Source organism: Ranitomeya variabilis, chromosome 4 (genome assembly GCF_051348905.1).
Source record: "Ranitomeya variabilis isolate aRanVar5 chromosome 4, aRanVar5.hap1, whole genome shotgun sequence".
In the NCBI taxonomy this organism is placed as follows: Eukaryota; Metazoa; Chordata; class Amphibia; order Anura; family Dendrobatidae; genus Ranitomeya; species Ranitomeya variabilis.
Genome location: NC_135235.1, coordinates 219,835,800 through 219,852,135, shown reverse-complemented (window position 1 = coordinate 219,852,135; position 16,336 = coordinate 219,835,800). Strand labels below are relative to the sequence as shown.

Genomic DNA, 16,336 nt, shown 5'->3' with positions numbered 1-16,336 from the left:
CGTACCATCCGTATAATAAAGTGCAATGTGACACCAAGCCTGCGTCAGAAAACCGCAAGACCAGACAATTGCATAATATGGATACAGATCATAAAGTGCTAGTGCTACATGAACTATGTAAATATATAGCCACAACATTATATACATCATAGACAGGTGAACGGCATTATCAGAAAATATCAGCAATAAATGCAGATAACATACGGTAAACCCTGGTGTAAGTAAAAATATACAGATATTGTGAAAAACAGGGAAATGACGGGAAGGAGAATGCAAGGGGGAGGAAGAGGACAAGGGGGGAGGAAATGAGCATATCATCTGCCATAATTCATATCAATGCATGTATTGTCCAAGAATATGATCAGAGGATTGGGAGGATGAGAGAAGACCATTCAATGCCTGAGGATTGCTCACAAAGTGGACCCTTTCAGTCAGACTGAATACTACTGTTCATCATAAGAGAAACCAGACTATAAAAGAAAGAAGAAGGGGAGGAAAAAACACATATTAAAATTAGAGTTAAAAAACATCCCAGACAACATGGAATATTTAGGTCATGGGGTTATCGCGACGGAGAGGCGCTAGAAGACCGCAGCGCCTGGTTGCTCCTACTCCGCCGCTTCTTCATCTTATTAAATGTGTTTATTTCTTCTGGCAGAACAGGGGTTAATCGGCCATGTTGAAAATTCCAGTTCTCAGCTGTGCTCAGCCTCTCCTCCCTATATAATTTGGGCTCTATTACTAATCCTCAGCAGAGTTAGCTTTTTGCTGCATGGCTAAAGGAGGGAGAGAACTTGGTAATGCCTTAGGCTAGTTTCACACTAGCGTTAACTGCAATACGTCGCAAATGCGTCGTTTTGCCGAAAATACGCATCCAGCAAAAGTTCTTGCTGGATACGTTTTTTCGTCATAGACTAACATTAGCGACGCATTAGCGACGCATTGCAAAACGTCGCGTCCGTTTTGCGACGCTTGGGCGTGTGTTAGCGGACCGTCGGGAGAAAAAAACGTTACATGTAACGTTTTTTGCTCCCGACGGTCCGCTTTTTCCGACCGCGCATGCGCGGCCGGAACTCCGCCCCCACCTCCCCGCACTTCCCCGCACCTCACAATGGGGCAGCGGATGCGTGGGAAAAATGCATCCGCTGCCCCCGTTGTGCGGCGGAGACCACGCTAGCGTCGGGTTGTTCCCGACGCTAGTGTGAAAGTAGCCTTATCCTTCCCTATTTTGGTTTCTTCCCCTTCCTCCACACCCCGGTGGATTCCTCTGTTATATGTGAGTGAATATTATGTGTATATGTGGAGTTTTCAGTTTCCCCTTGTCTTTGTTGCCCTGTTTGTCGGGTTGGTGTTCTCAGTTGCACAGTAGCGCCTCTATTCCCCGGGTGGGGGAAGACAACAGACGGAGGGCTCTCTAAGGAGATAAGGAAAGGGCGAAGGCCCCGGCGTCTTCACCATCTGAAGCATTCCAGGGAACAGGGCGAGCTAGGGTGCCCCCTAGTGTTAGGGCCAGGAAAGGAGCCCCTGGCCCTGGGTCACTCAACAACTGTGTCGTGACAATTTATAGGAAGGAGGTAAAGCTTAATTGTTTGTTTAGACCAGTGTTTCCCAAACTCCAGTCCTCAAGGACCCTACAGGTCATGTTTTCAGGATTTCCATAGTGTTGCACAGGTGAGAGAATTCCTGAGGGCTTGATGAAGCTTCCACCACCTTTGCAATACTAAGGAAAATCTGAGAACATGACCTGTGGGATCCGTGAGGACTGGAGTTTGGGAACCACTGGTTTAGACCCACCAGAGTCGTTGTAACTAAAAGCGATCCAACGGCATTCTCTCTGTGCAAGGGTATGTTTGATATCACCACCCATTAAGCCAGCACGTATCCTGTCAATTCCCCAGATACGCAGATCTTTTGGATTGCATTTGTGGTGTTCTCGGAAATGCCTCAGAATAGTTTTTAGGGTACTCACATCCTTCACATCACGGGCAGGCTGAATATCTCTTACATGCTGGCGTGTGCGAACACGTAGTTCATGAGATGTAAGGGTTGTGAAGAAATCAAAGTATGTTACATGGGGAGAAGGAAAGCCCCAGCCTTTAAGATTCATAGAAAAGTGTATTGTGCAATATGAGTGACAAGAAACCAAGGGTAAGATGGTGGAAGGAGCAATGATACCCTGTTATAAAGCATGTGCTTAGTGTTGCATCTCATGTAAACCCATCCCACTGTGTCTATACATGCTCTTACCCATGGTCAGGTGTGAGTGATGCCACGCGCCTAGCCCCAACGCGCGTTTCTGTTGGCTTCTTCAGGGGGCCATGTTTCTTTGTGTGTCTTTAACAGGCATTAAATATGAATCCCTAAAGGTGTAGTGAATTTCCATAGGTGGCACATGTGTAAAGTCGTCCGCGCTTGCATCACTTCTGGTAGCCCCAATGACGCTGCGGGTCATGGGAAGAATCCCGATGACGTCAATGACCCGTACACATCATAACTAGGTGCAATCGGTGATGCTCCGGACCGCGTCACGTTCAAGACAATCGGACAGAAAGACATTTTGGTTAATAGCCACTATGTCACCATATCCCCAGACCCTTTCAAAGCAGGAAAACTAAAAGTGTAAGAACTTGATTCAGGCTACGTCCTTCACATCATCGGATGGCTTGCGAGAATTTAATATCGGAGAATATATCACCTGCAGTACTACATGTGGTTTACTATGCGGTTTGCACCTGCGGGTTGATATAAGTCGGACTTACATCTCGTGAACTACGCGTTCACTCATGCGAGCATGTAAGGCTAGGTTCACATTACGTTAATGTGTGTCCGCTAGCGGACTGCGTTGCACGACGAAATTGTCGCAATTAACGCCGTGCAACGGGTCCGTTAGCGCACCCATTGACAGCAATGTGATTTTTCCCTGTAGCGCATCGCTAGCGCATGCCATTTTCGGCACGCGCTAGCGATGTGCCGTTCTTTTGTGACGCAAGCAGCGTCCGAGGTGCGCCCGAGGTCCGTTCCTCGCTGGCGCAGATCGGGGATCTGCGCTAGCGGGGACGGCGAATGTGGACCCTAGAGAAACATTGCGTTAGCGCAATCCGCTAGCGCTATGCGCTTAACGGATTGCCCTAGCAATGTGAACCTAGCCTAAGAGATATCCAGGTCGCCCGTGATGTGGAGGATGTGAGTACCCTAAAAAACTATTCCGAGAACACAATTGCAATCCCAAAGATCTACGTATCTGGGGAATCGATAGGATATGTGCCGGCATCAGGGGTGGTGATATCAAACGTACCCTTGCACCGAAAGAATGCCGCTGGATCTCTGTTCTAGGTACAATGACTCCGGCGGGTCTAAATGGACCATTAAGCTTTACCTCCTTCCTATAAATATTCCATGTTGTTTTTTTTTTTGTTTTTTTTACTCTAATTTTAATTTGTGTTTTCTCCTTCCCTTTTATTTCTTTTATAGTCCCGTTTCTCTTTTGATGATCAGTAATATTGTTTGACTGAAAGGGTCCATTTTGTAAGCGATCCTCAGCCATTGAATGGTCTTCCCTCATTCTCCCAATCCTCTGATCATGTTCTTAGACAATACATGCATTGATATGAATTATGGCAGATGATATGCTCATTTCCTCCCCCCCTTGCTGTCTTCCTCCGCATCCCCTTTGCATTCTCCTCCCCATCACTTCCCTGTTTTTTACAGTATCTGTATATTTTTACTTACACCAGGATTCATGTTATCTGCATTTATTACTGGTGTTTTCTGATTATGTCGTTCACTAGTTTATTATGTATATAATGTTGTGGCTGTATATTTACATAGTTCATGTAGCACTAGCACTTTATGATCTGTATCCTCATTATGAAATCGTCTGGTCTTGCGGTTTTCTGACGCAGGCTTGATGTCACATTGCACTTTATTATATGGATGGTACGTATGTTCGTTACAGTGATTAATGTCATAGGTTGCACATTATTGTTTCCCTATATTCTCACATTCACAAGGAGTATTGCAATTCTCTGTTGTTACTTTTTCAAAATACTCACATGTGGCGGGGACAAGTTACGTCCTGGACCTATTGTGTATGGAGGGACGTCTCCTTTGCATGTCAGGGAGGGAATATGGATGGATCTTTCCTTTGTGCCGAGTCCTCCAGACCGTTGAATGGGCGCATGTCTTGAACGTGACACGGTCCGGAACATCACCGATGGTGCCCAGTTATGACGCGTGAGGGTCATTGACATCATCAAGATGCTTCCCATGACCTGCAGTATCAATGGGGTCGCTGGAAGTTATGCAAATTCCTGCGTGAACAATTTTACACTATGGAAATTTGCTACACCTGGAAGGATTCATGCCTGTTAGAGACAAGATGAAACATGGCCCACTGAGGAAGCCAACGCAAAAGGCGCGTTGGGTCTAGGTGCGTGGCATCACTCACATCTGTAAATATAGGAAAACTGACTTAGAGTAAAATTGAGTGCAGCCATTGATCTATTTGCTATGACTTTTTTGGTTATGCACCAGTTCAGACTAGATTGCTGTTCAGTCAGTTTTCCTATATTTACGATGTACTATTTTTTCAGACTTGAACGCCCCACCCTTCACCATGCTGTGATTTTAATTACATCCAAACACAGTTGGTTCCGACCTTCCTATAAACGCAGGCTTTACCATGTTATTAGCCATAGGTAAGTGTTCACACTAGGCAGACAGGTCAGGTACCCATCCGATCTGAGATTACCTTGACGTTTGGTGGATGGGCTCACAATTTTTGGCCAAATCTTGTGCTAAGCATCTCATGTGTTTTTTCATAGATTTCACAAGCCATTATGCTATTCACATTTCATGTATCGCACATTTCCTCACTCACATCTGACCATGGGTGTGTATAGACACGGTGGGATGGGTTTACATGAGATCCAACACTAAGCACATGCTTTATCAAAGAGAATCATTGCTCCTTCCACCATCTTACCTTTGGTATCTTCTCACTCATATAGCACTATGCACTTTTCTATGAATCTTAATGTTTCCAGATGTAGTAAGTGATGCACGTGCTGTTGTCTACTTGATCCTTATGCTTTGGTTTACTCTGATACTTTTCTACCTGTTGTTTTTATATGATTATGTTTTTGTGATTTCAATACATTGTTTTTTTTTTTTACACACATACTTTCTGGACATTTACTCTGTGAATTCAGTGTATAATATATTTTGGAGTGTCCTCTCCCTGCCTTATACTGGATTCACCTATGTAGGTATTGGGTCCAGGTAGAGTGGGGGAAATAAGTATTTGATCCCTTGCTGATTTTGTAAGTTTGCCCACTGACAAAGACATGAACAGTTTATTATTTTAAGGGTAGGTTAGTTTTAACATTGAGAGATAGAATTATAGAAAATAAAATCCCGAAAATCACATTGTATAAAGTATATACATTTCTTTGCCTTTTGCAGTGAGAAATAAGTATTTGATCCCCTACCAACCATTAAGAGTTCCGGCTCCTACAGACCAGTTAGACGCTCCTAATCAACTCGTTACCTGCATTAAAGACAGCTGTCTTACATAGTCACCTTTATAAAATACTCCTGTCCACAGACTCAATTACTCAGTCAGACTCTAACCTCTATAACATGGGCAAGACCAAAGAGCTTTCCAAGGATGTCAGGGACAAGATCATAGACCTGCACAAAACTGGAAGGGGCTACAAAACCATAAGTAAGAGACTGGGTGAGAAGGAGACTACTGTTGATGCAATAGTAAGAAAATAGAAGAAATACAAAATGACTGTCAATCGACATCTATCTAGGGCACCATGCAAAATCTTATCTTGTGGGGTATCCTAGATTATGAGTAAGGTGAGAACTAAAACTACACTGGGAACTTGTTAATGATCTCAAGGCAGCTATTACCACAGTCACCAAGAAAACCATTGGTAAGACATTGCGCCGTAAAAGTTTAAAATCCTGCAGTGTCCGCAAGGTCCCCCTGCTCAAGAAGGCACATGTGCAGGCCGTCTGAAGTTTGCCAATGAACACCTGGATGATTCTGTGACTGATTGGGAGAAGGTGCTGTGGTCAGATGAGACCAAAATTGAGCTATCTGGCATTAACTCAACTCGCTGTATTTGGAGGAAGAGAAATTCTTCCTATGATCCAAAAAACACCAACCCCACTGTCAAGCATGGAGGTGGAAACATTATATTTTAGGGGTGTTTCTCTGCTAAGGGCACAGGCCTACTTCACCGCATCAATAGGAGAATGTATGGAGCGATATACTGTAAATCCTGAGTGACAACCGCCTTCCCTCCGCCAGGACATTAAAAATGGGTCATGGCTGGGTCTTCAAAAAAGAAAATGACCCAAAACATACAGGCAAGGCAACAAAGGAGTGGCTGAAAAAGAAGCACACTAAGGTCATGGAGTGGCCTAGCCAGTCTCCCGGCCTTAATCCCATAGAAAACTTATGGAGGGAGATGAAGCTCCGAGTTGCCGAGCGACAGCCTCAAAATCTTAATGATTTAGAGATGATCTGTAATGAAGAGCGGACCAAAATTCCTCTTGACTGCTGTACTTGTCAACAAGGGTTTTGCCAGCAAGTATTGAGTCTTGTTTGCCAGAGGGATCAAATACTTATTTCTTAGTGCAAAATGCAAATAAATTTATAATTTATACAATGTGATTTTCTGGATTTTATTTTTGATATTCTATCTCTCAATGTCAAAATTAACCTACCCTTAAAATTATAGACTGCTCATGTTTTTGTCAGTGGGCAAACTTACAAAATCAGCAAGGGATCAAATAATTATTTCCTTCAATGTATAGGCTATTTGCTGTTATGCCTTCTGCTCTGACTATAAGTTTACTGATAATGCAAGACTGGTATTATCAGGGACGTTTTTGCTTTATAAGGGCAGTCAGCCTTAGACGGATCGATAGCTGTGTTGAGTTTTTGCCCACCACCAACGCCGGTTTTGCCCCCTACTGCTCCACCTAATAGCATAGTCTTACGAAGACACTGTGGGAAAAAGCTGCAGCTGCATCCCCATCCTACCCTTTTTTTGTGGTTGTGGAGGTTACAGAACAATTACTAAGATCCTATAGCCAGAGAACAATAAGGTTTCTACAAAAAGGTTGAACTGAGATGTAGATCTGCAAATTTATTTCAGGTTTATGTACAATACATTAAATTATTCCAAAAGTTTTCAGCCCAAATTCCCATTAAAATATCAGTAGTGCTGTTCATTCTGTGCGGTATGAAATGCACCCAATAAGCATCCCCTGACATATCGATATAGAATTGTCACTACAGGCCGTCATACAGTCAATGTTGCAGCCGGTCTCTTCTGAGAGAGTATTCCATCCTTCATCTTGTTCAATATGGAGTGCCACAGATATCTCGGCAACTGACTAAACCGTGCCCCACATTTGCACTTGAATTGGGATACAAGCGGGTGCTCCCAACTGTGGGCATGAAGCTGCTGGTAACCTCTCAACAATTTTCCACACGTGGCACAGATAAAAGATGTGTTGCTTAGATGCTGCAACTGGTGGCGGAGGAAGTGGAGTAAACCCACCGGAGATCGGCCACAATTGCAACGGTGTTTCTTCCACCGAGATCTCATTGCACCTTTGTTCTGGTGTAACTTCATCCTCCATAACTGGAAAAAGTACACGCCACAGTCCCGACATCTGTATGGTGGCCTTGGCTTTTTAAAAAGGTTAACCAAAAGCTCGTAAGGTAACTCCATAGTTGGTGGAACAGAACTCATACTGGGTTCATTGGTGACAGAAGTGAAGGAACTGGTTTGAGTCCTTGATATGGACTCTTCTGCAGGCTCTAGAATCTCTACGCTTTGGAGTATCTGAGGATCTGTACTCGTTAAACCCTCGTGGAAACTTTCAGTCCCTACTACTAGCTCGTAAATGAATTCTGGGACTTCTACAGAAGACTTCTGCTGGTCAAGATTAGCAAGCATACTGAGACTTTCTTGCACCTCCAAGTCAGGGTGGCTGGTCAGGCAACCATAAGCTTGCAAATGATCATCCTCGAGGCCAGAAACAGGCAGAGATTTACCATTGCTCTCTATCGAAGACTTATTTAGATAATGTCCCATGGCATTGGCATCACCTCTCACCAGGGCAGTCTGGGATGCAGCCTTAACACGTAGCACAAGCTCTCGTTCTTTTATATGCCAACGAGTATGGTTGGAGTAAGCCGAAGACTTATGAAACACTCTGCCGCATTCCTGGCAAGTGAAAGTATTGGCTGCCATGGCTTTTGCCCCACTACTCCGATGCTCAGCAGATACAGAGGGGACTTGGGCTTCCGGTATCCTCATCTCCTGACCCTCCGCTACTTGGTTTAAATCTGGTACAGCCAAGGCAGATGATGAATTTCTTCTCTTAACATGCCAGAGAGTGTGAGTAGAGTATGAGCACAGTTTACTAAAGACTCGGCCACATTCCTGGCATGTAAACGTTGGCCCAGTTTTCTTTTTAATACCCATAGAAGTCACGTCAAGGGTGGTCACAAGAGATCCAAAGTCGTCTGATGAAAATGACTTATTCACAAAGGACACCAGTTCTTGTTCCTTCCTATGCCATCGCATGTGGGTTCCATATGAAGATCGTCTATTGAACACTTTCCCACAATTTTGGCAATTGAAAACTTTTACTTGATTGGTGCCATCCTCGCTTTCACTTACAGCAGATATGACCTGACTTGAGTCAACCATATTGAAGTCCACGGCTATTGAACCACTGGGACGAGCAATGCTCAGTTTTCCGTCATTGCAGCACACATGAGACCCTAGATTAATCCTTCTCCTAAACTTGCGCCCACAACGACCACAAGTAAAAGGATGTTTGTACCTCAATACTCTATTGTCAGGGATCGGTTCATCTTTGTGTGTTTCCATCAAAACGTTGAGTGGCGGATTCGCTTCTTCTTTCTTATACAGTTCCTGCAGGTTGTGAAGCTCCTTCTGCGCCTCGGCACACATCTTCTCCAATCTATTCATTGACTCTTCACTTTGTTCACATTTGCTCCGTGAATTATACATATCAGAGATGTTAGCGGGCATTATATCGTCCGGCCTCATGCTGGTTAGGGCCTCCTTGATACACATATGGCTCTCAAGGTTGTACGTTCGTCCAAACTGACGCCCGCACTTGGTGCACTTGTGGCTTCGCACCCACGGCTTCACCGTTCCCACACTCTGGGTTTTTGCATTATAGTAGCTATACTTCCCGAATAGCTCAGCTTCATCACCTTCCTGGGTGGAGATCATTTCAGGATATAGTTCGGTGGGCCGAGTGGGAGAAAGACTATAATTCAGAGCCGGAATAATTTCCAAGTATGAGATTTCGGTCTCTTCCAAACTTGGTCCCAAGGGACAAGTCTGATCCTGATCTTCGTTGTTATATGCGTAGCTCCAAACAACCGACGGCTCGTCGTTCTGCAGAATGGGCTCGGAGGTGGAGAACATTTGCCATCCCAAATTGTCGTTCCCTTTATTCAATGCCCTGACTTCGGGAACATATTTTGGCTTTTCCATAGTCTTCACCTGGGAAAACGGGGAGAACACATGCTGGTGGTCCAGGCTTTCATCACTGCTCGAATCGTCACTGTAATGGAGATGATGCCAGGCTGGCAAGTCCAGCTTATTCTCCTGGGGGGAAAAAAATCAGAAGAAGAGGAGTCAGTACTAGAGAAAAAGTGTAAAAAGGTCTACAAAAAAAATTATTATTTGTACTCATCGCAGGTGACTTTGTACTTTTCTGAATCAACTTTTTGTCCTGATTTCAAATATGTATATACCGTATATACTCGAGTATAAGCCGAGATTTTCAGCCAAAAAAAATGGGCTGAAAGTGCCCTTCTCGGCTTATATTCCGAGTCTATGGGAGTGGAGTTATGAATATGGACTCCACTCCCATAGGGGTGGAGCAGCATATCCATTACTGTGATGAGCGGTGCCACGTGACCGCTCACTAGAAGAAAAAGCTGCCGCTCCCGGAGACGTGGGACATGCAGGGACCGCGCCAGGAGCAGGTGAGTAGGTCATATTCACCACCACCGCCTCGTCTTCCGCAGCGACTGTTCAGGTCAGAGGGCGCGATGACGTATTACTGTGCGCGCCGCCCTCTGCCTGAACAGTCAGTGCGGAGAGACGGGACGCTGAGGAGCAGCGGGCAGCGACGAGAGATGAGTATGTCTTTTTTTTTTTAGTGCAGCAGCAGCAGCATTACATGTGGCACAATGCTATATGGAGCGTCTATGGGGCCATAAAGAACTACATGGAGTATTATATGGGGCATCTATGGGGCCATAACTGCATGGAGCATTATATGGAGCATCTATGGGGCCATAACTGCATGGAGCATTATATGGGGCATCTATGGGGCCATAACTGCATGGAGCATTATATGGGGCATCTATGGGGCCATAACTGCATGGAGCATTATATGGGGCATCTATGGGGCCATAACTGAATGGAGCATTATATGGAGCATCTATAGGGCCATAACTGCATGGAGCATTATATGGGGCATCTATGGGGCCATAACTGCATGGAGCATTATATGGAGCATCTATGGGGCCATAACGAACTGCATGGAGCATTATATGGAGCATTACATGGGGCCATAAAGAACTGCATGGAGCATTATATGGAGCATCTATGGGGCCATAAAGAACTGCATGGAGCATTATATGGGGCATCTATGGGGCCATAAAGAACTGCATGGAGCATTATATGGGGCATCTATGGGGCCATAAAGAACTGCATGGAGCATTATATGGAGCATCTATGGGGCCATAATGAGCTATATGGAGCATTATATGGGGCCATAACTGCATGGAGCATTATATGGAGCATGTATGGGGCCATAAAGAACTGCATGGAGCATTATATGGAGCATCTATGGGGCCATAATGAGCTATATGGAGCATTACATGGGGCCATAACTGCATGGAGCATTATATGGGGCATCTATGGGGCCATAACTGCATGGAGCATTATATGGGGCATCTATGGGGCCATAACTGCATGGAGCATTATATGGGGCATCTATGGGGCCATAACTGCATGGAGCATTATATGGGACATCTATGGGGCCATAATGAACTGCATGGAGCATTATATGGAGCATTGCATGGGGCCATAAAGAACTGCATGGAGCATTATATGGGTCATCTATGGGGCCATAAAGAACTGCATGGAGCATTATATGGGGCATCTATGGGGCCATAAAGAACTGCATGGAGCATTATATGGAGCATCTATGGGGCCATAATGAGCTATATGGAGCATTATATGGGGCCATAACTGCATGGAGCATTATATGGAGCATCTATGGGGCCATAAAGAACTGCATGGAGCATTATATGGGGCATCTATGGGGCCATAAAGAACTGCATGGAGAAATATATAGGGCATCTATGGGGCCATAAAGAACTGCATGGAGCATTATATGGGGCATTTATGGGGCCATAAAGAACTGCATGGAGCATTATATGGGGCATCTATGGGGCCATAAAGAACTGCATGGAGCATTATATGGGGCATCTATGGGGCCATAAAGAACTGCATGGAGCATTATATGGAGCATCTATGGGGCCATAATGAGCTATATGGAGCATTATATGGGGCCATAACTGCATGGAGCATTATATGGAGCATCTATGGGGCCATAAAGAACTGCATGGAGCATTATATGGGGCCATAAAGAACTGCATGGAGAATTATATAGGGCATCTATGGGGCCATAAAGAACTGCATGGAGCATTATATAGGGCATCTATGGGGCCATAAAGAACTGAATGGAGCACTATATGGGGCATCTATGGGGTCATAAAGAACTGCATGGAGCATTATATGGGGTATCTATGGGGCCATAAAGAACTGCATGGAGCATTATATGGAGCATCTATGGGGCCATAATGAGCTGCATGGAGCATTATATGGGGCATCTATGGGGCCATAACAGCATGGAGCATTATATGGGGCATCTATGGGGCCATAACTGCATGGAGCATTATATGGGACATCTATGGGGCCATAACTGCATGGAGCATTATATGGAGCATGTATGGGGCCATAATGAACTGCATGGAGCATTATATGGGTCATCTATGGGGCCATAACTGCATGGAGCATTATATGGAGCATGTATGGGGCCATAATGAACTGCATGGAGCATTATATGGAGCATTGCATGGGGCCATAAAGAACTGCATGGAGCATTATATGGGTCATCTATGGGGCCATAAAGAACTACATGGAGCATTATATGGAGCATCTATGGGGAACTGCATGGAGCATTATATGGGGCCATAAAGAACTGCATGGAGCATTATATGGGTCATCTATGGGGCCATAAAGAACTGCATGGAGCATTATATGGGGCATCTATGGGGCCATAAAGAACTGCATGGAGCATTATATGGAGCATCTATGGGGCCATAATGAGCTATATGGAGCATTATATGGGGCCATAACTGCATGGAGCATTATATGGAGCATCTATGGGGCCATAAAGAACTGCATGGAGCATTATATGGGGCATCTATGGGGCCATAAAGAACTGCATGGAGAATTATATAGGGCATCTATGGGGCCATAAAGAACTGCATGGAGCATTATATGGGGCATTTATGGGGCCATAAAGAACTGCATGGAGCATTATATGGGACATCTATGGGGCCATAAAGAACTACATGGAGCATTATATGGAGCATCTATGGGGCCATAAAGAACTGCATGGAGCATTATATGGGGCATCTATGGGGCCATAAAGAACTGAATGGAGCATTATATGGGGCATCTATGGGGTCATAAAGAACTGCATAGAGCATTATATGGGACATCTATGGGGCCATAACTGCATGGAGCATTATATGGAGAATGTATGGGGCCATAATGAACTGCATGGAGCATTATATGGAGCATTGCATGGGGCCATAAAGAACTGCATGGAGCATTATATGGGTCATCTATGGGGCCATAAAGAACTGCATGGAGCATTATATGGGGCCATAAAGAACTGCATGGAGCATTATATGGGTCATCTATGGGGCCATAAAGAACTGCATGGAGCATTATATGGTGCATCTATGGGGCCATAAAGAACTGCATGGAGCATTATATGGAGCATCTATGGGGCCATAATGAGCTATATGGAGCATTATATGGGGCCATAACTGCATGGAGCATTATATGGAGCATCTATGGGGCCATAAAGAACTGCATGGAGCATTATATGGGGCCATAAATAACTGCATGGAGCATTATATGGGGCATCTATGGGGCCATAAAGAACTGCATGGAGCATTATATGGGGCATTTATGGGGCCATAAAGAACTGCATGGAGCATTATATGGGGCATCTATGGGGCCATAAAGAACTGCATGGAGCATTATATAGGGCATCTATGGGGCCATAAAGAACTGAATGGAGCATTATATGGGGCATCTATGGGGTCATAAAGAACTGCATGGAGCATTATATGGGGCATATTTGTATATGGAGCATCTTATGGGGCCATAATGAACTGCATGGAGCATTATATGGGGCATCTATGGGGCCATAAAGAACTGCATGGAACATTATATAGGGCATCTATGGGGCCATAAAGAACTGCATGGAGCATTATATGGGGCATATTTGTATATGGAGCATCTTATGGGGCCATAATGAACTGCATGGAGCATTATATGGGGCATCTATGGGGCCATAAAGAACTGCATGGAACATTATATAGGGCATCTATGGGGCCATAAAGAACTGCATGGAGCATTATATGGGGCATATTTGTATATGGAGCATCTTATGGGGCCATAATGAACTGTATGGAGCATTATATGGGGCTCCCGATTCAATATGGATATTCAAAAACACTTAACCTACTGATGTCTCAAGTAATTTTACTTTTATTGGTATCTATTATTACTTTTGACATTTACCGGTAGCTGCAGCATTTTCCACCCTAGGCTTATACTCGAGTCAATAAGTTTTCCCAGTTTTTTTGTTGCAAAATTAGGGGGGTCGGCTTATACTCAAGTGTATACGGTAGTTTTTCTGTAGCATGTATAGTTTCCATGGAGCAGCATCATTATTATAAGGTATAGGAAATATACTGGCAACATTAAGAAAACAGTAATTTACATATCAGAAAAAAATGATTCACCTTACAAAAGTTTTTTATTGAACCAAAATAATTTCACATGCAAAATGGAAACCAAAATATGAGCAGAAATTAAAAGTCCTTGACATTAGACTGTCGTTGATACGATTTTTCAAGGTTGTACCTATATAACATCCAACAGTAATCTGCCATCATTGAGTTATTTCAAAAACCCTGGTAGTGGTGTTCCATTACTTTACTGTGCTGGTGAAACCGCTCGCCTTGTTCATCACTGACAGAGGGAAGAACTCTAAATGTGAAGGCAAAAAGTGCATTTTCAGAGACATGCGACATCCAAGACACTGGTATGCATTTAGCAGTTCCTCAACACCCTCAACATATTCTGGAGAATTTTGTTTTCCAAAGACATTTTCACAGATCCACTTGAAGCTTTTCCAAGATCTCAATTCCTTATCATTTAGAGTTCCTTCAAACACTTCATCTCTCATAAGCTCTCTGATCTGAGGACCAACAAAAACCCCTTCCTTCAGTTTGCTGGTGAAATGCTGGAGAATTTCTGTGAAATGTACTGGAACCCTTGTGAATTGGTCTTTGCCATGGCTTTCACAAAGTGTGCACACGTAGGAAATGTGGTGCAGAATTTTCTGCACTAAATCTGCATCTACAGATTTGATGCAGTTTCTGTGCAGTTTCTATGCAGTTTCTGCGCAGATTCTATGCAGTTTCTGTGCAGTTTCTATGCAGATTCTATGCAGATTCTATGCAGTTTCTGCGCAGATTCTATGCAGTTTCTGTGCAGTTTCTGTGCAGTTTCTGTGCAGTACAATGTAAATCAATGGGAAAAAAAAAAAGCTGTGCACATGGTGCAGAAAAATCTGCAGCAGAAACGCTGCAGAACTGCACAAAAGAAGCGACGTGCACTTCTTTGAAATCTGCAGCGTTTCTGCGCAGATTTTTCTGCACCATGTGCACCGCTTTTTTTTTTTCCCATTGATTTACATTGTACTGTAAATCACAGTGCAGTTCTGCAGCGTTTCTGCAGCAGAAAAATCTGCTGCAGTTCTGCACCAATTCTGCACTAAATCTGCATCGTGTGCACATACCCTTATATGTAGTGGAGGAAGAAAGATTTTTGTTTGAGCAACTAAAGGAATATGCTGAACATTGTCTCTTCCTGGAGCACAGATGTTTATCTGCCCCCAATCACGACAAACATAATTCTCTACTGTATTTCTACAGTCTCATAAACACAAGCAACAATATTTTGTGAAACCTCCTTGTATTCCCATTAGCAGACCAATCACTTTCAAACCTCCACAGATATTCCATTGATGATGCTTATATTGTAGAGCATCCAAAACATGACAGATTTTCATAACTTTCCTTTAGATGACATGAATGAGCAATATGGATTGATGGTTTCTGATTTCCATTGTGAAGCACCACTGCTTTCAAACTTCACTGGGAATGAGTCAATAAACAATCGCCAATCTGCAACAAAATACTCTTGATTCAGTTCTTCAAAGAGGCCATTCCGATTGTTACAGTACACCATTGGTCCATCAACTGTGAAATATTGTGTTTAAGTGATACTTCTGTTTCGGTAATAACATGCTTTGACATCATTATGAAGAAGATTCTTCTGTTTCAACCTAAATGAAAGAAGCTCAGCTTTATCTTTTAACAATGAAAGGTCTCTGATGAGATTATTTAAAGGGGTTGTCCACTACTTTCAGTTAACCCCCCAATGTATCCCCCCGAGGCCCCTAATGAATTTTATAAATACCTTCTGTTGCCGTTTTTGCCTGTGAGCGGCGCTATGGCGGCGGCTGAGTCCGGGTCACATGACCCCCAGGCTGCAGCCACCGCTAATTTCCGCCGACGTCACGTCAATTTCCAGACTCTGGAAATTGACGTGACGTCAGTAACAGGCGTGTCCCAGCCGCACAGTCAGCAGTCACTCAAGAGTGACTGGGCTGTGGGCTGCCTGCGGCGCTGTGCTGGGGGCGGGCGGGGCTTTGCTGGGGTGGGCGGGGCTGTGCTGGTGTCTGCTGGCCGAGATGTGCGGCGGCCGGTCCCGTGGCGGCGGCTGGTGCGTCGGTGTCCGGTGCTGTGGCGGCGGCCAGTGCCATGGCAGCAGCCGGTGTGTCGGTGGCCGGTCCCGTGGCGTTGGCCGGT

The 16,336-nt window shown here is 44.4% G+C and overlaps 1 protein-coding gene across 3 annotated transcripts in view; it reads right to left on the bottom strand.

The window, feature by feature from the left end:
• Positions 1 to 7,142: 7,142 nt before the first annotated feature.
• The window catches only part of LOC143770416 (uncharacterized), a 30,692-nt gene continuing 21,498 nt past the window's right edge, over positions 7,143 to 16,336 (bottom strand). For 2 of the 3 annotated variants that reach the window (XM_077260030.1, XM_077260029.1), the window contains exon 3: positions 7,149 to 9,680. In XM_077260030.1, the coding sequence (XP_077116145.1) occupies positions 7,323 to 9,680 (2,358 nt within the window). In that variant the 3' untranslated portion in view covers positions 7,149 to 7,322. Of the gene's footprint in view, positions 9,681 to 16,336 lie in introns of all 3 variants that reach the window. The other variant, XM_077260028.1, reaches the window with a different exon arrangement.